This window comes from Neofelis nebulosa, chromosome 4 (genome assembly GCF_028018385.1).
Source record: "Neofelis nebulosa isolate mNeoNeb1 chromosome 4, mNeoNeb1.pri, whole genome shotgun sequence".
Taxonomy (NCBI): domain Eukaryota; kingdom Metazoa; phylum Chordata; class Mammalia; order Carnivora; family Felidae; genus Neofelis; species Neofelis nebulosa.
The window spans coordinates 11,981,824-12,006,222 of record NC_080785.1 but is presented as its reverse complement, the minus strand read 5'-3'; the positions used below and the strand labels follow the sequence as shown (position 1 = coordinate 12,006,222).

Below are 24,399 nucleotides of genomic sequence, written 5' to 3'. Positions count from 1 at the left end.
GCTGCTCTCAGTATGCCAAGTCTAATTTTACCTCTCTTTGCCTTGAAGGATCTGCATGCTTTGCTCCCTCATTTCCTTCAAGAATCTGCCACATGTCCCCTTTATCAGAGAGGCTTTCCTGGACCTCACTGCATAAAACAGCAAACACACCCCTTGTCCAGTGCCCTCCTCCCCAGAACACTCCTCTGTCTTAACTTTGTTTTATACTTCAACATACTCGATATATGTTTATTTGTTCATTTTAATGTTCAAACTGGAACATAAGCACTATGAAGACAGGTGCTTTATTATGTTTATTGTGTATTTCCAGACCCTCTAGCTAGCATTGTAGTAGGTGTTCAATAAATGTTTATTGAGTGAATTTATAGGTGACCCAATGGCCAGATTGGAAGGAGATGCCCAAATGTGGGACATGCATCTTACAGAAGCCAAAATTTTATAATGATTTTATGAATGTTTAGGGAACATTTCTTTGAACATTTCTTTTTTTAAAACTTTTTTTAATGTTTATTTTTGAGAGAGAGAGAGACAGAGTGCAAATGGGGGAGGGGCAGAGAGAGAAGGAGACACAGAATCTGAAGCAGGTTCCAGGCTCTAAGCTGTTAGCACAGAGCCCGATGAGGGGCTTGGACTCACCAACTGTGAGATCACAACCTGAGCTGAAGTCGGATGCTTAACCGACAGAGCCACCCAGGTGCCCCTCTTTGAACATTTCTTAAAAGAGGGCAGATCAAACACGAAGAATTTTAATTTAACTTGGTAAAGCACTTTTCCAGTGGTTTCATTTAGTTTTATGCTAAAAAATATTTAAAATCTCAGTGAGGCCACAGATCTTTACTGCTTTACTCTCCTATCTCCCAGAGACTATGAGCTCCATAAGGGAAGTTTGAGCCCTGGAGAAAATGGTTTCTGCTACTCCTTTTATCAAAGCACTATAGATCTTTTTTAAATATACATTTTTTTAAAAAGTTGACTTATTTTTGAGAGAGAAAGTGTGTACACAGCAAGCAGGGGACGGGCAGAGAGGGAGAGAATCCCAAGCAGGCTCTGTGCTGTCAGCACAGAGCCTGATGAGGGGCTCAATTTCATGAAACATAATAAGATCATGACTTGAGCCGAAGTCAAGAGTCAGACGCTTAACTGAGCCAGCCAGGTGCCCCGAAAGCATTATATATCTAACTAACATAAAGGCACCTTTCAGTTTCTGTTTTAAATTCCATTTTTTCCTGTGTGGCTCAACTAGCAAGTGCATTTAGACGGATTGTAATGGTATCTTACTGTTATATTCTTCCTGTTAGGTAAAAGCAAACTGCTTCCCTAATGCCTACTTTATATTCTTCTCAGGAATGGCTCAGGGAACCTACATTTCAAAAGTGGGAATGTTTCAGAGAGTAAGTGGCCTGTTAGTATTAACTTGTGGTCCCAGCCTCATTTTGAATTACAACCAAGACTTGCTCCAAGTCTAGGGAATCATTAGGGAACCACCCTTTCCAGGGGTTGCTCTTGGGCACCTTGTGATATTATTTTTTTCCCCAACACATCCGTATGCTCAGTCAAGAGAAATGCATATTTTAATCTTGTGTAAGAGGAACAGAGGCTCTTCATTTCATCCTCTAGCACTGAGAAAGAAAAAAAAAAAAAGCAGCTCCTGACATCAGGAGCCTGTCTGATACAGCTAGGCGCTGTTTTTCCCCTTTGTACATAAACCATTCCATGGAACATCCACGTCAAACAAGATCACTCTGAGACCATGATAAGGCAACAAGAGCAAGATTTCTGGGCAACCACAAAATACCAAATATCCCTCTCTCTTACCTAAAATGAGGACCTTCTACTTTTTCAGAGACCAGTTCTGGCTCTATGGCCACTTTAGGCATCCCTTTACCAATAGATGAGATTTCCTGAGACAATCATAGAATTGCCCCTGCGTCTTGACAGCATCCAATCCAGAACAAAGCCTTGCTTCCTTGGACCACCCCCCCCCAAAATGATTCACCCAAAGTCAAATTCTCTAGTCATTTCTTTTAAACACCTTTTACTGAGATGCCCAGTTCCCTGCAGTGTGTGCTTTTCCCTAGCCGCAATGAGTTACCCAGCTTGTTCAGCTAGAGGGGTGCTCCTGGTGGTCTTTGGCTGGAGGGCATCAATACCATCATCTGTTAGACCTGAGGATATTCACCCCTCCCCATCCCATCCATCCCATTAAATTCTATTCTTCATCCAGTACCAGAGACCCAGTAGGCGTTATCCAAAGGTCACTCCGACACTACTGATGTGAGTCACTGTTCGCCTTTTTATAGTTTAATCTCCATTTCCTACGAGGATCTGAGATTTGTCTGCTCTAGATTTTGACTGTTACTAACGGACCAGCTCACAGTGCCAAATGTCTTGTGAATAAATATCAGAAACCTTGATTACGACTTACTATTGCTTCCTTTGTGTGGCCCCCAAGCTGCTCTGACAGTAAGAACCACAGGAGAAACTGTTAAAAAATAAAACAAAAAATTGGAGTTGGCCTCTCCCACTCGCTACCTTGATGGAGGCTACAAGGAGAGCTCATGACCTCTTCCAGGTACTTGGCTCTTACTTAAAGCAAACACTTCACAGATAACAGGACTTGGCATAGGTATAGCCAGTTATATATACTTGGGCCCAGAATTCCAGGTTGTGTTGGGGAAGTGGGGGGGATGTCTCGGTCTGTGGGGCCTCTCCTGGACTCCTTGATTTGGTTGTCTTTATGTTTTACATTTGATCATTTTGCCCTCCTGGCTCCCACCCTCAACTTTCTCCCACCCACCCACCTGTACTATCTCTGAACTCAAATTATACTAAATAATTTTGGCAGTCTGTGACAGTGAATTTTATGCCAAATTTAAGGCAGTTCATGCAAAGAAATTTTTAGTACCCACACGTACATATTTCTTAATTATGTATATTTGAGTTCCTTTATAGTTCAGATGAACAGAAGTAACATTTTAATGACCTTCATGTACACATGCTTGTGTTAACATAGTCCTTGGCTCCTGATAACTGTCATCACTGATCAATGCTTGTTTTGTTTCTAATTTACTCATTTATTCTATTTTTTTCCTCATATAATGAGCACCTATAAAACTAAGCATCCAGCATGAGAACATTGCCAATAACAATGTACACAACGTTTCCTCTCAAAGAAATGCTTCTTTATAGCATTCAAATGTGTAAGAATCCAAATGAATCAGTAGCATTTCTATAGCTCTCTTGAATTAGATGTGGAGTGTGTGTGTGTGTGTGTGTGTGTAGTTAGAAGATGCTTGAAAAGTAGAGGATCACCCCCCCCCCCCAAACCTTCTCTACCACACTTCTGACTCTAATGATGAGGGTCAAAGAAAGAAATCCTTTTCAAAATGGAAGCTAAGTAGAGGTCCAAAAGCATTGAAGGAATAAAGAACCTAGAAGTGATGTCATCTTGAAAGAAGGCATAGAATGTGTTACTTTTGCCAGCAAAACCAGTCAACATCTAATGCCATATCTACTTACCTAGTGGCTTGCTAGCATATACCTTAGGTGAGGTTGCGACTCACCAATGTGAGGACATTGGTTTAGGGACTAAATATAGCAGCCTAATGTGTAAGGCCAATATATATGGCTGTAAGGCCAATGTTCCTTAGAGAGCTCCACCTGGCCTTGGGAGTTGGACAACAGAAGAAAGTAAACTAGTGGGGAAGGAAGAGCCACCAAGAGATGAAGATAGCAAAACACAAGAAATTTGGGAGCCTGAAGATTTCTCCTACATAGTTGACTGCCTCTCCAAAATATGGGGGTGGGAGGTAGAGGGAGAATTGGAGAAAACAGATTATGATGTTCAAGCAAAGTGGCAAAGAACATAACAAGGAGACTGACAGATAGAAATCTTCTGACATGACCTGGTCTCATCTAAGACTAAAACTTACCCAAATCGTCAAATGAATAGGAATGCAGGAAGACTTACAGCCCCATTATGATCTTGAGATGTTCCCTGGAATAGAATAGGGACAAGTATCATGCCTTCTTGGGAAAGAACACTGGTTGGCAATCTTCATGCAACACCTGTTGAGTGTTCACTCAATGAATATTAAAAATCTGCTAGAGAGTAAGCTTAATCTCAGTTACATGGTGAGATCAGGGACAAGCTTTGTTTTTTGTGGAACACCTGCAGAAACAAGGGAAGGTGAAATGTGAATAATTGGAAGAGATTTAGTGTGGCCAGACCTAGAGAGTAATGGGAAGAACAATGAACCTGGACACACTGGGTGGATCCAAATATCTGAGGGCCTCAAAAGCCATTGTAAGGGTTTGGTTTGGAGCATATCTTAGTCAATATGAAGTCACTGGAGAATTTTTATTTGAGTTTATTAAAAATTTTTCAAAGTAATACATGCACAAGGTAAAAAATTAAATAGTACAGAAGGACTTAAAATGAAAAACACGGTTTCCCACCCCACCCTCTTTAACCCTAGCCCCGTTCCCTAGAGGCAATGCATTTAACATTTTCTATTTTTAGATCTTCTGTTAACTAACTTGCTAACATTAAATAATATGTCTGAACAATAATTCTTGACTTATTAACTTTAGACAATCTTTAATAATTCCCCATTACAAAAGATAAGGATTTAACTTACACTATCCCCACCTTTCCTTTGCCTGTCCTTTCCCAAGCTTTCGATAGATAATGCCATTTTTAAGACTTCTGTTGATTTCATTTATAACTTTGGACAGTATACTGCCCTCTAGTTCTTGTTCCATTAACTGCAGACTTCATCGTCTCATTCTCGCTGTGAATGCAGAAGTGGCCCATCTCTTCCTTCCACCCCTCCTCCCCCAACCAATTCTCAACCTCTTTCTGTTCTCTTGTTTCTTAGCTTGTCAGGATTCGTTATATTCCATTTCAGTTCTGAATAAAAAATTAAGCTTCTCATGTTTTGTCTCTAGGCTGATCAGAACACTGAATACCAACAGACAGCATCTACATTATTTTGTCTAGGTAAATAGTGTTTACCGAGAGCCGAGTAGATGCGAGGGCATTTTTTTGCCATTCAAAACCCAGTGTTCATGATTCCTATGCCACTTGTAAGGAAAGGTACCTACCGCCAATGTCAAATTGCATCTCTTCGTACATTCCACGAGTTTTTGTTTCACAGTTGGACCTGAATGTCTCGACATACTTCCGTTTTCTTTTTGCCGACTGAAGCATGTATGTCTTCCATATTTTCAAACATTGCAGCTTCTCAATGATACGATCTGTGGAACAGAATGTATATTCTTCCCAAAGAGCCTGAGACTGTGTGCTCTCATCTGAAATGGGTCTGCTAGAGTGAGGCATCCTGCTGGGACAGCTGTCACTCTAGAGTGACACATCCTGGTGGACTGTCACTCTAGAGTGAGGCATCCTGCTGGACAACTGTCACTCTAGAGTGAGACATCCTAGGTGAGGTCCATTGTTTCCTGGATTCCATTTCTTCTTCTTTCCTGGTCTTCTTCCTCATTTTCTTGGAGAACTTCCTCAAGGTACTTTCTTAGTAAGGGTGCAAAGTAGGTAGACTTTCTGAAAACTTGCCTGTCAGAAAATGTCTTTATTTTGACGTCACTCTTGACAGTTTGGCTTGCTAGGTTATCCGGGATCCAAATATTTTCCATAAGGGAAGAAACTGCTCCATTGGCTTCCAGCACTCAGTGTTGCTGATGAAAAATCTGCTGCCAGTCTATTTCTCATCCCTTTTTAGTTGAGCTAATTATGATGACTTTATTTTCTCTTTGGGCACTTGTAATATCTTCCCTCTTTCCTTAATATTCCAAAATTTCACAAGATCGTGTCTAGATATAGGTGGTATCAGGGTCCCTCCATCTGGAGACTTAGTTCTTTCTGTTCTTCAATTTTTAACAAATTTCTTCACCTAGATTTTGTATGTTCTCTTTTCCAAAAAGTCCTAATGCTCAGATATTGATTGACTAGATCTCTTTCCTTCATTTTTTTCTACTGTTTCTTTTTGTTGTGTATCTATGGAGTTGCCCTCAACTTTATTTTCCAGCCTGTCTACTGAATATTTTGGGTAGTTTTATTTCACTTTCAAAGGGCTCTTTTTATTCAGTTTTTCTTTCCTTTGTAGCCTTCTGTTTTCATGTTCACTTTGTTTCCTCTAGAGTTGTTTGTATTTTTCAAGTCTCCCAATTCTAACTGGTTATTTTTCTTACATGCTTCTCCCCTGGTCCTCCCCCTCCACCTCCTAATGCCCAAACTACTGGGCTGACCGTTTGCATTTAAGGATCAATATAACTGTTAACTTCTATAGGAATTGGCGTGGGTATCCTCTGCCATTGTATGTCTGGGTCTGTTTCTCTAGTTAAGCCTCTTCTGGAACTAGAAGCACTTGGGCATTTGCAGAGGGATTTTGACAGAGAATTAGCTGATAGGCTGGGGGGGGGGGTCACTTATTTCCAAAAAAGAGAAATCTTATTCTGGGGCACCAACTTCTACCTCTCCTCAGGCAGCTTAATCAACTTCTGTACAAACAACAACAACAACAAGAACAACAGATTTTTAATGGGTACCAATCGCAATACTGCCTGTGTTCTGCACAATGGTTGGGGTAGGATAGGACGGGGTTCAGATTTACAATGGGTATAAGGTATAACTCTATAGACTCTTCAGGTGCTCATGTTTCTTTGGGATTAGGTTGTTCAGATCAGCTTCTATTCTGTCTGAAAGACACCTTCACTCTTTTCATTCATTATCATGCTTCATCCACCTTCTCTCTTCCAGAAATGTGTTGAGATCTTCAGTTATTATCAAATCTGTTCCGTTTTCTTTGCTGAGATGTGTCAATTCTCTTTTGCATTTCTTGACTTCAATTTCAGTGGGGCCTGGGGAGGGAGGGGAAGTAAACTTATATGCTTAGTTCATCATCTTAAATTCAAAGTCCCACTGGAAGCTTTTAGACACAAGAGTGACATGAATAGCTTTATATATTTAAGAGGTCCCCGGGGCCGCAATGCTAAAAATGAACTAAAGAGGGCCAGAATGCATACAAATATTATTCTAGAGGACTAAGAATCTGATTTCCTCACTGAGAACATGCAATGACTGGGACTTCTGGGAGTCAGGCACTTTACCAAAATAACCCATCATTTAAAACCCAGTAAGCTACTAGAATGCGTTCATGGTGCCCTAGAGATAATGTGTGAAACCTGAATAAACTGAACCTGAAAGACCCACACTGTCTTTGGGAAACACTTTAGGAGCCTACCGTAGATTCTTGCTTTGAACTGGCATTTGGGGTAAACAAAGGGACTTTCTGTTCTGATAAAATTGGATGGGGGGTGAGCACAAGCAGCCAAAAAGCTGGCAAGAAGGACATAAAGGTCCTTCTGTTTGCTGGCTGGTTTCATTTACTCACTGATTTGCTTATTCAAAGCACTTTCGTTACTAACACCCATTCTGTAACCAGAGGGCCCTGGTTCGAATCCCAGGTATACCACCTGTTAGCAATGTAGCCTCAGGCACTTTACTTGATCTCCATAAAATTCAGCTCACTTATGGGAGCGATACATTTCCACTTCATCAGATTATTGTGACGATTAAATTAATCTATATTAAAAACAAAAAACAAGTATGTTATTTGGCACACACTCAAAAACCCTCTAATTGACAGGATTTTTTCAAATGTTGAATGAACGTCCAACATCTACGTTTAAAGCATCTAGGGGCGCCTGGGTGGCGCAGTCGGTTAAGCGTCCGACTTCAGCCAGGTCACGATCTCGCGGTCCCTGAGTTCGAGCCCCGCGTCAGGCTCTGGGCTGATGGCTCGGAGCCTGGAGCCTGTTTCCGATTCTGTGTCTCCCTCTCTCTCTGCCCCTGCCCCGTTCATGCTTTGTCTCTCTCTGTCCCAAAAATAAAAAAAAAATAAAAAACGTTGAAAAAAAAAAATTTTAAAGCATCTAGAGGAAGACATTCATGATAGAGGAAAATAATTCTAGGACTGAGAAATGACATAATAAAGGAATCCACAGAAGAATACTCTGTGGGTCCAATCTTATTGCCTATGCCTCCACCCAGTTCCTAACAAAGTGAATATAATAGTGTATTAAAACAACTAAATGAATAGAAGTGATCTAAAGGAAACTGGCTGGGTGTACGAATTAATCCCAGAGCCTCAACTCTACTTCAAATTACACAGAAAATGGGAGGTTGTGAATAAGATCAGAAGAAGACTTAAGAAAGTCTTTGCATTGTAATTAAATGAAATTTGGGTCAGTCATATCCAGTTAGCTGGTTCTGAAGTAAACATTTCTCTGTGTGTGTGGACTTTATCTGCCAAACTGGTAAGGAACTCTGGCAGCGATAGGAATCTGTGCCACTCTGGAAATATAGACACCATCACTAAGCCGGGTGCCCATTGTTTGCTAGACAAACACCCTCACGGATTTGTTCTAGTTTTTCAAGTGACTTCCACTCTTGATCTAATCAAGGAAGGGCTTTTACCTGAAAGGTGGAACTGAATGAAGAGACCAAACCCCAAGTAGCTATTAAAACCCCACTGTGGATTTAGAGCCTGTGGATCCTGTAGATGCTGAAGCAAGATTCCACGATGCTTTCAGAGGCTGGTGTGTAAAGTGTAGGATGCGATGGGACAGATCACACTGCCATCTGTAAATGCCATCTAAAAGGGCGGTCTAGCTCTACAATGATACCGAATTCATTAGACAGTAACAACAGAAGCTGACACTTTCTCAGTACCTGCCAACTGCCTGGTACTGTCCCAATTCCTTTTAGAGGTGCTAAAATTTAATCCTCACAATAATTCTATGAAATAGATCCCATTTTATAAGCAGTTTGCCCAGAGTCACATGACTAACAGGTGGAAGAACCAGGTTTGGATGCAAGGAGTCTGCTGTGAGAGATGATGGTCTTAACCTCCAGGCTGTGGCGAGAAAAGAGGACGTACTAAGCTCACTACTCCGTGGGCCAGCAGAACGCGGAGCAGTCTCTGAGACGTGCAAGTACTGTATTTGCAGGCCTCTTCAGAGCTATTGGTCTGAGTCTTCACGACCACCCTGTGAGGCAGGGATTTTTGTCCTCACCTCACACTCATAGAGCTACAGTGACTTTCCCAAGAGCTAACCCCAGCTATGGGCTCTTTCTGGTACACTAGATTGCGTCTCATGCTCTTGGAAAATGACCTAAGACACAATATCAAGGAACTCTCTGGTTATCCTGGTAAATTTGTGCTGCAGTAGATTCTAGGGTCAGGTTTTTGGAGGAGCTGGTCAAAACATACAAGACCAGAGAGTCCTCAGGATGTCAGAATGAGGACCACCCCCTAAGGGCCATGGCCCCCAATGGTGAGCCAAGGGCTGGCATGAAGGCAGGTGTCAAAGCTCTCAGAACCAGGCCAGTATAGGGCCAGGAGGGAATCTGACAGCTGAGAGCAGAGGAATGAGACTCACAAACAGAAGGCCTTGCTCCTGAGAAATTAGGATTCCCCCATTTGCTGTGTTCTTAACCCACTTTCTAGGGATGGAGCCAGGCAGTCAGGTACAGGGGCAGGGAGCTGAGAGGGCAAGGCTAGGACCCTAAGAGACAGAGGTCGAGGACTGAATCCCCATCTCTGCCTACCTCCCCAAACCTCTCTACCTGCCACCTCGCTGGGCACTCCTTACATCTGTGTGAGGAGGTATAATTTCATAATATTTTCCTTCCATTCAGGCAGATAGGCCAGGCTGGTAGCCACTTCCTTCTGGATAGGCCAGGCCCAGGCCTCAAAGAACGGAGCCAGATTCTTCTGCACTTGGTGGGAGAACATCTTCACCCACAGATTCATTTTGTCAACATTGTCTGTGGGCAAGTTGGTCTGGTTCCTGTACTCAGTGAAGAGACGGATGAACGGCTCCCACCCAAAGGCCTCCTGTAGCTGGGAAGAGAAAGCAGCAGCAAAATGAGACATTTAATCCACAGAAAGAAGGCCCAGCAGACACTACAGTAAATTAATGTATTTAACCTCTGAAACACAAGTTTCATCTCTGTCACTGACCCTGTCTCCCGTTGTGGGTGCTGGCCTCATGGGCCATCCTTGATCTTATCTTCGGAAGGGCCTCTGAGCTAGCACGGTGCTCAGCACCGAGCAGACACTCAATAAATGATGGCTGTGGTAATAACTGTAAAGGTTATCATCAGTATTTACCACCAGTATTGTTATTCATGTAGCTCACTAGATCGTGAGAGCGTCCACAGGATATCACACAAGGATTCAAAACAGGCTGACGTGGAAAAAAATGCTTGTATCTTCAACAGTTGCAAAGTTAAACCCCAATAGTTGGGGAACCTCCACCCTTACCCTGACGTTAGCCTGCATCGGCCACAGGCCTATGTCAATCTGCAAGGCTAGGAACATGGCCTTTAGGGAAAAGAAGGTGAGTCCTATAGACACAGAAGATTATGTACAGTCTAGGTGGCTAGAATTAAGTTACGTAAGACATAGTTTTAGGAAAAGGCAGCTGTTCTGAGGCCACTGGCAACAGCCCACGTGAGGCTGGGTTATGGCGCTTTACCGTTGGGACGGACATTAGCCATTCTCTGGAACAGCGTCAGCTGGATTTCACACGTGAGCACCTTTTGTCCCTGGGGTGAAAGAGGCCCAATGACAAGGTTAAGGTCTGCAGGCACTTTCACTGTTGTTCTCAGGGCAGCGGATTCGAACAGAGCAAGAACCAGAATAGAGTGTGTCTGGCTGGAGGCCGAGTTCCAGAATCCCAGGTGGTGAGACGCTGCCCGGTGAGCTGGGAGCTGCCCCAGCAACCGCGGGGAGGGAACTGGCGTGTTGAACAGTAGTTCAAAGGCAGGGGCAACCTCGTGTCCAGGCCAGTGAGGAATCTGGGACTGCCTAAGAGGGAGAAACTGAGGCAGGGAGAAGATCCGCCTCCTGTAAGGAAACAACTGGTTCCATCCCATATCTTGTGCGTGGGGGGCAGGGCGGGGGGGTGTTTGGTTTTAGAGGGCTATTCTGTGGCACGGCTTGGCTTCAGTCTCAGGTATGTCTGGGTTTAAAGCCAGAGATGATAACTGTACTTAAGTACTCTTTTCGCCTCTACCAAGTTTAAGCTTTCGTGGTGCTTTCTATCCACTCTACTGAACCTCCTCAGAATCATGGTGTGAGGGTGGGGCTGAGGCAGTCATGTCCACTGGGAGGCTTCATCAAATAGCACTGTCACACTTGGGCTCCTGTCAGGTCTCCTGGGTCACTAGAACGTCACCTGACAAGGTTGCGCTGCTGGTCCCCTGAGTGGGAGGTTCCCAACCCCCTCCATTGCTGCCCAGTACCTGGAGATATGTTTCCAGGGCGGTCCACGCATTCCAGTTTTTCACATTGGGACCCTTGCCCAGGTAGATTCGGACCCTCTTCTCCCGAACCGGAGGCCACAAAGCAATATTGGCACGGCCTCGAGGGATGCCCAGGACCGTCTCGTGCACATAAACACACCACAGGTTGCAGGTGGCCTCCGTGGTGTGCGGGGGGAACTCCCACTCCTGCCGTTGCTGGTTACGGCCGAGCTCGTGGACGGGGCCCCACAGCCCCTTGGTTCTGATGAGCTTCTCATTGATGAGCTCCTGCACAGACTCCAGATGGCACATGATGGGGTACCCTGCGTGCATCCAGCCTGGGTCGCAGGAGGGAGGAAGAAGGGTTAGGATGCTCCCCATGCATCTGTACCAGGACTCCCAGAAACCATAATGCTCAGAAGGACGATCCACACAAGACCCACCTGGGCTTCCCCCCTCCTCTCATGGTGGATGGGTGCCCCCACCCCACTCCCACCCGACAGGGTGTGGCTGCAGGACTGATGCACGTTACAGACAGCCCTTCGTGTTCCTCTTCAATTTCTATTTTTGTGAGAGTGTCCTGTCCATGTGAACCTGTCTCATTATACCCTTCTCTCAAAACTGAAAAACTCCTGACGGTGGTTTCCCCTTCTCAATATTTAGATGTGGAGTTGCCCACATTGACACTACTTTATAGGGATCATCTCCGGAGGGCAAGAAAACTGGGGTCCAGAGAAATTTCCATTGTTCTTTAATGTCCACACCCTCCCTGGTTTTCTAGGCTTCTTGACCCCCTGGCACAGATCTCTTCATTCAGTGTCTTCTCAAAGTTGTTAAGTTCCTTCTCCCAACAACTGTGACCTAGGTCCAGACCCTCTGCCACTTTTACTTTCTCCTTGACATCCCCTGCTGGGGCTGCTGTGAAAGCCTGGCACTATTCTCTGAATGGTTCCTGCTGTTGAAGACCTCTCTTGACATGCTGACTTCAACTGTTACATACTTTTACGTTTTACTTTATGTTTATTTTTGAGAGAGGAAGAGAGAGAGTGGGAGTGGGGGAGAGAGAGAAAGAGAGAGAGAGAGAGAGAGAGGGAGAAAGAGAATATCCCAAGTGGGCTCCGGGCTGAGAGTGAAAAGCCTCATGGGGGCTCAAACTCACGAACTGTGAGATCATGACCTGGGCTGAAGTCTGACGCTTAACCAACTGAGCCACCCAAGCGCCTGTCAACTGTTACATATTTTAATGTGCTGCTCATATAGTTCTGTAGCCTGCTTTTGTGTCACATAATCCCATTATATTTCTTTCTGCCATCAAAAGATCACTTTAAATATCTTCCTCAATGACTGTTGAAGGTACACACCATATATCACTTAACCATTCCATACTTTTGGACATTTAGGGAGTTTCCCATTTTTTGTTGGGGGATATGGCTGCGTCTATTTTTCTTAGATCCATTTTCCCCGTTTTCATCTAGATGGCAAGACTTACATCTTATATGTCTTGCTAGAGAAACATTTTTAACCTGCTGGCCGCCCACTGGATGGCTGTTGGAAAAAAAAAAGGAGAGGCCCTGAGGGGAGCACGCACAGAGGGCTGGTTCGCCCAGGGCACCCACCAACTGAGATCTGCACGTCGGCGACGATCCTCTGGGGCAGACGCAAAGGGAAGGGCTCGGCCCCCAGCCGCGCCACAGCCTGCATCACCTCATCCCAGAGGCGAAGCAATGGCTCAGGGTTCTCCAGGGTACGGAGATTGGCGGTTGGCACGGTCAGGATGATGTTGTCCGTAGCCAGCTCTCCCCAGGGACCTGGATTCTCCTGGATACGCCTCTTCCACTCTTCCTGCGAGGTCTCCCCTGGGAAGAGAGGCCGTGGGGCTTGAAACTCACTTTCCCAAATCCCTTAACGTGAAAAGATACAACTTGAGCCCAGGCAGAGAACAGCAAGGTCATGAACAACCACATCCCCTCTCTCTCCTTCTGTGAAGTCCCTCCCCATGAATGTGGTTTGGTCCTTCTCTCCTTCCCTCTACCAACCCACGTGTCTCTCTTCCTACACCGAACAGCCCCAGACGACCCATTCCTGCAGGCATGCACCCCACGGCTTCCACTCACCTAGCTTGTAGTATGGGGCATGCACAGCCCCCTTCACAGTGATGGGCACGGAGCCCAGTTTGCTGCTCTGAGGCACGATGATGTAGAGGAGGCCGCCCCAGAGGCAGGTGATGGACTTCGTGGGCTTGTCCAAGCAGCACCGGTTGATCACGAGCGGGCCTCGGAACAGCTTGCTGGCTCTGGTCAGGTCATCCGTGTGGCAGCCAATCTGTATCTGGAGCAGAAGATCCCCCCCGCCCAGAGTCACTTCGGGGAGTGTGCAGGTGGAAAGGGAAGGCTCCCAGGAGGTGGGGACAGTCAGGATCACTGGGCCATGACCCCACGCAAGCCCAGTTTTTCCACCATTAGTGAACCATGTGTGCCAAACCCATGCAATTCCATCATTCCTCAGGGCCACGTGGACTGAACCGCGTGTAATGTCCTCCCAGGGACGCTGAAGTGAGGGGCACCAGGTGGAACCCACACACTAATGCTGAGGAGGGCCGACTCCCGGGCCCCTGGGTGTCTCTGAGACCCACAGGATACTGGGTTGCCTATTTCACTGTGGCCATTCTGGCATTGGTAATGGGGCAGAGGGAATCTTGCGGACTTCTGCGTTTTGTTGACTAGAGAGGAGGCCCGGTGAAGGGCAGGGTGACCGGCTGATGGCCTGGAGGATAGATTCAGTTCCTCCTGTTCTCCAGGGCCCCCCTCCTGGGCCAGTGGAGCAGTCCCTGTACTTCACAGAGTCCTGGGATGGTTCTCCCAGGCTGATGCTAGAGAGTTCCAGGAGAGGTACAGGCACAGAACAGACCCTACCTGTCACAACTCTCAAGGGGGCTGAGCAGGATGGCTACTTAATTTGTGATATGTGTGTGTGACAGCGGCAGAGCTGAAGGTGGAACAGGGAAGCAGGAACAGTCTTCGGTGTCACAGGGAAGAGGCAGAAAGACCTTGGGCTCCAGTGGGAGGTTAGATGGGCATGGAAAGGGAACTGCGGTTGACTGAACATTGCTGTATGCCGGGGTGCCTCCATGTGGTGGCTTATTTTATTTTACTTTAATGGAAGCATTTTATTTTTTAAATTATTATTATTATTATTATTATTATTTTTAAGTAGGCTCTGTGCCCAACGTGGGGCTTGAACTCACGACTCTGAGATTGAGAGTCGCTTGCATACCAAGTGAGCCAGCCAGGCACTCCTGTTTGCTGCCCTTCTTATTCCCCACTGCAGGACATGAGTGAAAGGCACAGAACTTGAGAGCTAGCAGTTAGTGATCTTTGAGTCCTGGGCTCTGCAATGCATCAGATCTACTGATCGACCCAAGTATAGTTGACACACAGTGTCACATTAGTTCCAGGTGTACTAGATCAATATTTTCAATCCACCTGCCCCCTCAGTTGTCTTACCCTGAAAATGGGGTAAGTCCTTGCCTCACATGGCCAGTAGGGTTTTTAACTGGCAACCAGGACAGCAAGGACCTCTGGCTTCTGCGTCACACGGGAGATGGGGCCCGGCCTTACCTTCAGATCAGCAGAGGCAGCAGCTTCAGGCAGCGAGACCTCTATGATCTGCCTTCCAGGAATGTAGAGCCCGGTGCTCATCCAGCAGTATCTGGTGCCTGCCGACGCACAGAAGGGCAGACTTTATCCCTCCTCCGTGACGCCATCTCCGTCCAGCACATCCACAGCCCATTCGGGAGCTCCGCCCGCCTCCCTCCCTTCATGCCACCCTGATTCAGGTGCTTAAATGTCACCTAAATCCCCAACCCCCATCTCCTGGAAAGTGCACGGCCAAGGGTGGCGATGGCCTTCTGAGGCCATCAGGCCCTGTCCCCACGGCCCCCCATGCTGAGTTCTCCTTCTCCCTGCCCCCATTCCTTACCTGGATTGTTGCAGTTGACGTCAACGGTGATAGGAGATTCCGAGGGGCGCAGATAGGGGCTGCTGTACATGTCTTCGATTTCTGGCACTAACAGAGAGAGGTCGCTTCCCGAGTGGGCCAGACCAGTGGCCAGGGAGAGCATAGCACCCCTGCAGCAATCATTGATAACGGGGTTCTCTCGCGTTGCTACCGGGAGCCGATAGCGACTCAGCAGTTTCCTCAGGAGCCGGTGCACAGACATATAGGCAGGGATCTCCTCTGCGGGGATCTGGAGGAAAGCAGCCCCGTCCGGCCCCAGCTTTGCCAGCCAGCCCTTTTCCACATTCCCTCTCTTCCGGCCCATTATGACCTGGAACTCGGCCAGAGTGGAGCGGAAGTGATAGGTCCTGATCCCTGCTTTAGGAGTACGGAAGGGCCCCGGATTGAGGCTCTGGCTTGTGATGCTGATGCCAAAGGGGTTGAGGAGGAGGTTTCCTGGGAACCGAGCCAAAGGGGACACTCCAGGGTTCTTGAAGGCCCACCACCAGGCTTGGGCTCCAACGAACAGTCCCCCGCCCTCTGCTACGAACTCCTGCAGCTCTTTGACCCCCACATCGCTCACGGGTTCAAAGCAATAGACACTCGCGTCGCTGGTCAGATGGGGCTCGATGCTGGTGTCTATGCCCCCCACTGCGAGCAGGCCGCTCAGTGTCCTCAGTTCTGTCTGCACCACGATCTTGCCTCTGCGGCCCCCGTCCAGCCAGCGCACGGCATTGAGCAGAAAGGGGCCCAGTTTGCCAACGGTGAATAATACCTTGTGGCCGGTCACGACCACCCGGCCCCGGCCGTAGCGGGCAGCCGCTATGACACAGCCATGGTAGGAGTCTAACCCCAGGGGAAAGGCCAGAGCCCCGTGCACCAGCAGCTGGGATGGGAAGCAGTCTGAGTTGCTGATGTCCAGCTCTGAAATCCCGTGCAGGAGCTCGTCTCTGTCCTCGGAGAGGTCATCCTCACAGCTGCAAAGACACACAAGTGTTCTCCATTCAAGGAGCAGCCACAGAAAGCCCCAGGGACAGCACCCAGCATACAGCAGGCAGCAGCTTTCCTAATATGACCACTTTTGTCTCTCACAGGGCAGCTGGGAGAACAAGGTGGGCATATCTGACCTCCCTGGGTACGGAGGCTGGTCAGAGGGAAGACAGGGGGACGTTGATTCTGGTCTACTCATTCTTGGAAGACAAACTCTCCAAAGCAGGGGCGCGTGGGTGGCTCTGTCGGTTAAGGGCCCTACTCTTGATTTCAGCTCTGGTCGTGATCTCCCGGTTGATGGGATCAAGCCCCACGTTGGGCTCTGCACTAAGAGCTCAGAGCTTGCTTGGGATTCTCTCTCTGACCTCTCTCTCTGCACTCCCCCCCCCCAATTGCAAGTGTGTGCTGTCTCTCTCTCTCTCTCTCTCTCGCTCTCTCAAAATAAATAAATAAACAGGGGCTCCTGGGTGGCTCAGTCAGTTAAGTGTCCAACTTCGGCTCAGGTCATGATCTCGCAGTCAGTGAGTTCGAGTCCCGCATCAGGCTCTGTGCTGACAGCTCAGAGCCTGGGGCTTGCTTCAGGTTCTGTGTCTCCCTCTCTCTCTGCTCCTCCCCCACTCATGCTCTGTCTCTCTCTGTCTCTCAAAGATGAATAAATGTTAAAAAAAATTAAAAATAAATAAACATTAAAAAAACACAACACAAATTTATTAAAAAAAAAAAAAAAACCCAAATTCTCCAAAGGAAATCTCAAAGGAAGGCTTGCTGTGTTTACCTAATATTATATCTTAAATATTCCAGATTTAAGTGTTTATTTCAGCCTTTTGCACATTATATAAATAACAATGGTAAATCATGTTTTCATTCTCATAAAGAACCTTATTTATAAGTTCTGTGCAGCCAATTTTCTGCAAATAAAGTCAATGGAGAGCTGAGTTGGTGGCACCAGTATTATCTCAAAAGGTGGGGCAGGGGAGCTGAGTGGCTTCAACTCTAGTGAGACCCTCCTGGTAACTTGAACCTAAAAGGATTGACTGCTGACACCCAGCACTCCACCCACTCATTGCCGGCTCGCTGGAGTGACATCCACACTGTAAGGTCTTTCTCAGCACCATCTGTACCCGTCTCTGGGTAACGGACCCCTATCACCTCAGGACACCTGTAACCCCAAAATAGGAGACGCAGCCCTGGCCACCTAGTGGGATATTCAGGGGGTAAGAGGTGGAGTGACCTCCATAAGTTCGGGATCCCAGAACTGGCTGTGCCACTTTTGTAAAGATGTGGTAACTGCAGAAGGCAGCTGCCAGGATATAATGGAAAACAGGAGCCAGGCGGACAGCAGAGCTGAGTCGTTTCCTCTGGCTGGGAGAACTCCAGTTAACCGACGGGGAGACTGCGGTGCTCTCAGTGGGTACGAGCCTTTCCTGGAGACAAGGTATCACCCTAGTGACTCTCCAGCTCCTTCAGGTAGTAACCTCCGAAGTTATTCAGCTCGCTGTTCCTGCTCTGAATCTCAGTTTACCCAACCACCTTGTGATTATAATCTTGCTTCTGATTCTGACGATCACCTGCCCCAACAGGCCAGGCCACGCAGAATGTTCTAGTTTTGTGACATGTCTATTTCTCAAGCAATATCTTGGACAGTCTGTCTTTAATTTGGTGATTCTAAAATTAAAAATATTAATTTAGGGGCGCCTGGGTGGCTCAGTCGGTTGGGCGGCCGACTTTGGCTCAGGTCACGATCTCGTGGTCTGTGAGTTTGAGCCCCGCGTCGGGCTCTGTGCTGACAGCTCAGAGCCTGGAGCCTGTTTCAGATTCTGTGTCTCCCTCTCTCTGACCCTCCCCCGTTCATGCTCTGTCTCTCTCTGTCTCAAAAATAAATAAACGTTAAAAAAAATAATTAAGGGGCGCCTGGGTGGCGCAGTCGGTTAAGCGTCCGACTTCAGCCAGGTCACGATCTCGCGGTCCGTGAGTTCGAGCCCCGCGTCAGGCTCTGGGCTGATGGCTCGGAGCCTGGAGCCTGTTTCCGATTCTGTGTCTCCCTCTCTCTCTGCCCCTCCCCCGTTCATGCTCTGTCTCTCTCTGTCCCAAAAAAATAAATAAAAAACATTGAAAAAGAAAAAAAAAAAAAATATTAAAAAAAAATATATTAATTAAAAAAATTTTTTATGACTTTATACCTGCATATAAAATTAAATGCAAAATGTGTTTAAATTCTTATAAGAAGCAGTTCTGTGTATAAATTTCACGCAGTTGTTTTACAGGTGAAATCAGTGAAGAGGTAGGTCACTGTGTTTTATTTATTGTTTTATTTTTTTTAAGTTTATTTATTTATTTTGAGAAAGACAAAAACTAGACAAGTAGGGGAGGGGCAGAGAGAGAGGGAGACAGAGAATCCCAAGCAGGCTCCACTGCCAGCACAGAGCCCGATGCGGGACTTGAAACCAAGAAACTGTGAGATCGTGACCTGAGCCAAACCCAAGAGTCAGACGCTTAACTGACTGAGCCACCCAGCCACCCCTGTGTTTTAGATAAATACACTGGCATCAAGGTTTATACACTATTATGACAAGGGGGTGATACTGAATGTGCAAACTTGAGGTCCAGACACTGAGTCACTAGAACCTCATCTAGACAATGACCCTGGGTGAGGTCCTGCTCATGCTAAGCTGGGGGGCACCCTCAGAGTGTCTTTTATGTCTAATAGCCATGACTTCTATGCAGGGGGAGAAAAATTTTTCTTTCATAAACTGAAAAAAATCTGAACTGGATTTTTACTTCTCTTTCCCATTCTCTTCTGAAATGAAACATTAAGTTTTAAAATCAGAATAAATCCATGATAGCACTGGGTTTGGAGAAGGGCACAATCAATAAACTGGGCCAGTGAGAAATTTATAGAAAATGGAAATCAAATGGAATCAGACTGATCAGAAACCCTTGAAAACAGAAGAATCTGTAACTGCATCTATGTGAAAGAAAAAGACCAAGAAAACAGGAAGAGTAGGGATTATCATTTGTCCTGAGAAAATACACCTCAGTAACCAGTAATGACCAATCTAGAATTTCAATGCCACTTAACATTTAAATAAACAAGAATCACTGAATATGTGGTGAAAGGTGAAAAGTAACACCGTGAAAGAGAAGCACGAAACTAACCACAGAAAACCAACACTCTAGTAACAGTGATAAATGAAGATGAAAGTCCTACATAAATATTGCAGATTATTGGAGTTTTGAGATGACATACTTTGTCTCCAAAAAAACAAAACAAAACAAAAACAGGCTGCTATAATAAGTTACTCATTAGAATAAAAGTATAATTGCCAGAGAATCTCAATTTTAATACATGGCAGAAAGTAAATCTTGATGGGGATGAACACTATGAATAAGTCAACAGGGAAACTGAGTCAAGTGATCGTTCCAGAGGGCAGTGCTGAAAGGCATGAAGCTAAACAGTAGCAGAAAAAAGAGAATGAAGGACAAAGAAGATCTAGCAAGCGGGAGTTAAGAAAGCAAAGAAAGAGAAAAAAGTAGCAAGAAACCTACAATTACATGCAATTTCCTTGCACTGAAAAACCGATTTCAGTTCTCAGAAAGACAGGACTACCCGAATGCAAAGCAGGGTAAATGAGAAGTGCAGGATCTAGCTGGTTACTGACAAGCTAATGAACTTCAAACATGAAGAAAAAGCCTTGAAGGCCGCCAGAAAGAAAACAAAGCCAAAGAGAACAAATTACCTACAAAGAAGTGAAACCAGTTCCCTAAAAACAAAGTATTTGAGGGCAGTGAAGGCACTCTCTCCGTATGACACACACAGCCGCCTAAAACTCTTCGTTGGCACGTGGAAATGCTGATACCACCTCAAGGGTTTAGAAAATGTACCACTCATGAAAGTTTTCCCCAAAATGTACCTAAGGTTACCCTGTAGGTCTAGAAAAAAAAAAAAAAACAGGTACAACAGACAAACAAATTGGCTTCAGGAAACAGTGGCGGGCACGAGGACCAGTGTAATTTATAAGTAATGCTGAGAAAGGTCTTCTGCAGTTGCTAAGGAAGAATCCCGAATTAGCAGAACCACGATGTTGAACTAAACTGAGGCAAAACCAAACTGGAACCAAGGTGCCGCTGTTTTGGGAGGTAGAGGGTGAGCATGCAAAAGTGCGAGAAAGAGACAAATGGCGTTCTTAATCTGGAGATGCAGATTATAAAAACTAGTTAATTCGCAACTCAGATCTAAAAATATAAAGCTTACTAAAACAATAAGGGCAACACAGTAAATATGGCTATTAGTGTATAATAAAGGTGGCATCTTGTATTACTGGGAAAAGATACTTTCATAAATATAATTTCAAGTAAACTATATTATAAATTATAATAACTTATAAATATGGATGTAATATATAATGCATAATATAATATATAATTATATAATATAAATAATAAATACGTTATCATATTATAAATTATAAATATAATCTCATAAATGTTGGGATGACTGGTTAGGCATTTGGGAAAAGATAAAATGGATACCCTCTGTCACACAACACACAAGACAAGATTCCAAATGCATCCGAGCGGTAAATTTTAAAAGGGAAACCACCCAAGTACTGGAAGAAACCAAGAGTGAAATCTCATAATCTAGGTGTGAGGAAAGGCTTCCTAACTATGACCCCAAATCAAATGTGCTAAGAGAAAAGATTGATAAAATTAGCTACATATGCATTTTTGAATGGCAGAAATACTAAGTACATTTAAAAAACAAACATGCTGTAATCACAGATAAAAGATGAATATTTCTAATCTGTAAAGACCTCTTAAAATGAGAACACGAAAAACATATCTGAAAATGGGCAAAACATGTAAAAGGACAGTTTGCAACCAAAAAAACCTAAATGACTCTTAACACACACTGATTTACTTCTACAAAAAAGAATGAAGGGGCGCCTGGGTGGCTCAGTCAGTTAAGTGTCCGACTCTTAGATTTGGCTCAAATCATGACCTCATGGTCCCTGGGTTCAAGACCCTCTTCGGGCTCTGTGCTGACAGTGCAGAGCCTACTTGGGATTCTCTCTCTCTGCCCCTCCCCTGCTCATGCTCTCTCTCCCTCTCTCTAAAATTAAATAAACTTAAAACAAAAAAGAATCCAAGTTACAACTATATTGGAATACCATTTCCCAGCTATCAGGCTAACAAAGCTTCAGAAGTCTGATAACTGTTCTGTTAGAATTGTGTTGGGGAAACAGGCATTCTGTCTCCACTGCTGGTGAGAATGCTAAGTGGTACAACCCAACATGGGGATGAACTTGGCAATTTCTTACAAAAGCATACATACATTTATCCTTGGACCTAGCAATTTTATCTCTAGAAAGTTAGCCAAAAGGCACAATTTCAATAAAATGAAAACACTTAAAACAAAGTTATCCATTGCAACATTATGATAGCAAAATCATGAAAGCAACACGAATGCCCGTACATTAGAGGTTGGTTGAATAAACTATGGTATACTCATAGAGACAAACAGAATGCCACTATGGAAAAAAAAAATAAGGGAGATTTATAAATATTGTCAAAGCATAATTATTAAGATATATTAATTGAAAAAAGCAGGGTGTAAAAGAGTATTCATAGCATGCTTCCTTTAATTTGTGAAATACTGGGCACAATATGTATCCACACACTGTTGTAAAAAGAAACAGGAAGGAATAATCAAGAAACTAATGAAATTGATTATCATACAGGGGTGAGAACAGATTACAAACAGAGGGAAAGAGAATGAGAAGGTTTTTTCTTTTTTTTCAGGCTTTAACATGCCAATTAAAAAAACTACGCTTTATTATTATTTTTTTTAAGTAGGCTCCATGCTCAATATGGGCGTGAACTTATGACCCTGGCATCAAGAGTCTCAGGCTGTACTGACTGAGCCAGCCAAAGGCCCCTAAGAGTACTTTTAGGCTCACAGCACTATTGAGGGGAGAGCACACAGAAGTCCCATATAGTCCCCCCCAACACACACACACACACACACACACACACACACACACACACGCACAGCCTCCCGTTACCAACATCCCCATCAGGGTAGTACATTTGTTACACTCAAACCTACATTAGCACATTATTATCACCCAAAGCCCATGGTTCTCATTAGGGTTCACTCTTGTACATCCTGTGGGTTTGGACAAAGGTAGAATGACATGTATCCCTAATTATGGTATCATCAAGTATTTTCACTGCCCCCAAAATACTCTGTGTCCTGCCTATTCATCCTCTCATCTTGCCCCTGGCATCCACAGATCTTTTTACTGTCTCCAGAGTTTTGCCTTTTCCAGATGTCATCCAGTCGCAATCATACATTAATCATGCATTTAAATTTCCTCCATGTCTGTTCATGGCTTATTAGCTCATTTATTTTTAGCACTGAATAATACCCTACTTCTGAATGTACCACAATTTACTTACTCATTCACCCCCTGAAGAACATCTTGGTTGCTTCTACGTTTGGCAATTATGAACACAGCTGCTACTAATATCCACATGCATGTTTTTGTGTGGATATAACTCCTTTGGGTAAACAGCAAGGAGTGTGATTGCAAGATCATATGGTAAGAGTAGTTTAGTCTGTAAGAAACTGTGAAACTGTCTTCGAAGGTGGCTGTACCATGTTGCATTCCCATCAGCAGTGAACGAGAGTTCCTGTTGCTCCACATCCTCATCAGCATTTGGTGGTGTCAATGTCTTGGATTTTCAGTGTAGTGACAGCTCATTGTTTTACTTTGCATTTCCCCGATGACATGTGATATGAAGTGTCTTTTTATAGGATTATCTTACATCTGTACATCTTATTATGAGGTGTCTATTAAGGTCATTGGACCATTTTATTATATTGTTTTCTTATTGTTATTTTAAGAGTTCATTATATATTTTGGATGATAATGCTTTATATGATGTGCCTTTTGCAGATATATGTTCTCAGTCTGTGGCCTGTCTTCTCATTCTCTTGACATTGACTTTTGCAGAGAAGAAGTTTTCAATTTTAACGAAGCCCAGCCTACCCATGATCACGTTCATGTTTCCTTGGTATTATAGCTAAAAAGTCATAGCCACAGTCAAGATCATCTAGGATTATTTCCTATGTTATCTACTAGGAGTTTTACAGTTCGGTGTTTTACCTTTAGGTCTGTGATCTATTTTGAGTTATTTTATGAAAGCTATAAGGTCTGTGCCTAGGTTTCATTTTTTTGCCTGTGGATGTCCAGTTCCAGCATCATTTTTGAAGACTTTCTTTGCTCCATTGTTTGGCCTTTGTTCCTCTATCAAAGATCAGATGACCAGATTTATGTGGGTCTCTTTCTGGGCTCTCTATTCCATTCAGTTTGTCTGTTCTTTCACGAATACCACACTCTTTTCTCTTTTGGTTACTGTGAGTCTCAAGTATAGTGAGTCCCACTTTGTTCTCCTTTGATATTGTGTTGAATATGCCAACTTTGAAAAAATCAACCTCGCAGACATGTGTTAAAATCCATCCATTTAAAGTGTACATCTTGATGAGATTTTGTTACATTTATACACTGGTATAATCACAATAAAAATACATAACATTTCCATCACCACATAAAGCTATCTTTTGCCCTATTTCGGTCACTTCAGTCCCCGGGCAACCACTGACATGCTGGCTTTCAGTGTAGATTAGGTCTGCCTTTTCTGAAACTTCATATAAATGGAATCACAAAGTAGATACTCTTGCATTTGGCTTCTTCCACTTAGAGTACATTTTTGAGAGCCACCTATATTATTAAGCCTATCAGTAATCTATCCCCCCCCTTTTTTTTTAACTGCTGACTAGTATGTCCCTGGGTGGATATGTCACATTTTGTTTATCTGTTCATCTGTTGATGAACATTTGGGTAGCTTCCAGTTTGGGGCTTGCTGCCATGAACAATGATGTGCAGAATTTTTGTGTGGACGTGTTTTCTGTTCTTCTGGAAAAATACTTAGGAATGAGATGTCTGAGTGGTATGGGAAGAGTAGGTTTAAGTTGATAAGAAATTGCCAAACTGTTTTCCAACTGTACATTCCCAACA

General features: G+C 44.6%; 1 protein-coding gene across 4 annotated transcripts in view; it reads right to left on the bottom strand.

Annotated features, from left to right (window-relative positions):
- Positions 1-4,354: 4,354 nt before the first annotated feature.
- TCAF1 (TRPM8 channel associated factor 1) overlaps positions 4,355-24,399 on the bottom strand; it is a 57,043-nt gene continuing 36,998 nt past the window's right edge. For 3 of the 4 annotated variants that reach the window (XM_058723977.1, XM_058723978.1, XM_058723975.1), the window contains exons 3-9: positions 15,311-16,305; positions 14,950-15,047; positions 13,447-13,660; positions 12,949-13,188; positions 11,333-11,670; positions 9,676-9,926; positions 4,355-6,879 (exon numbers count right to left, since the gene is read on the bottom strand). In XM_058723977.1, the coding sequence (XP_058579960.1) occupies positions 6,870-6,879; positions 9,676-9,926; positions 11,333-11,670; positions 12,949-13,188; positions 13,447-13,660; positions 14,950-15,047; positions 15,311-16,305 (2,146 nt within the window). In that variant the 3' untranslated portion in view covers positions 4,355-6,869. Of the gene's footprint in view, positions 6,880-9,649; positions 9,927-11,332; positions 11,671-12,948; positions 13,189-13,446; positions 13,661-14,949; positions 15,048-15,310; positions 16,306-24,399 lie in introns of all 4 variants that reach the window. The other variant, XM_058723976.1, reaches the window with a different exon arrangement.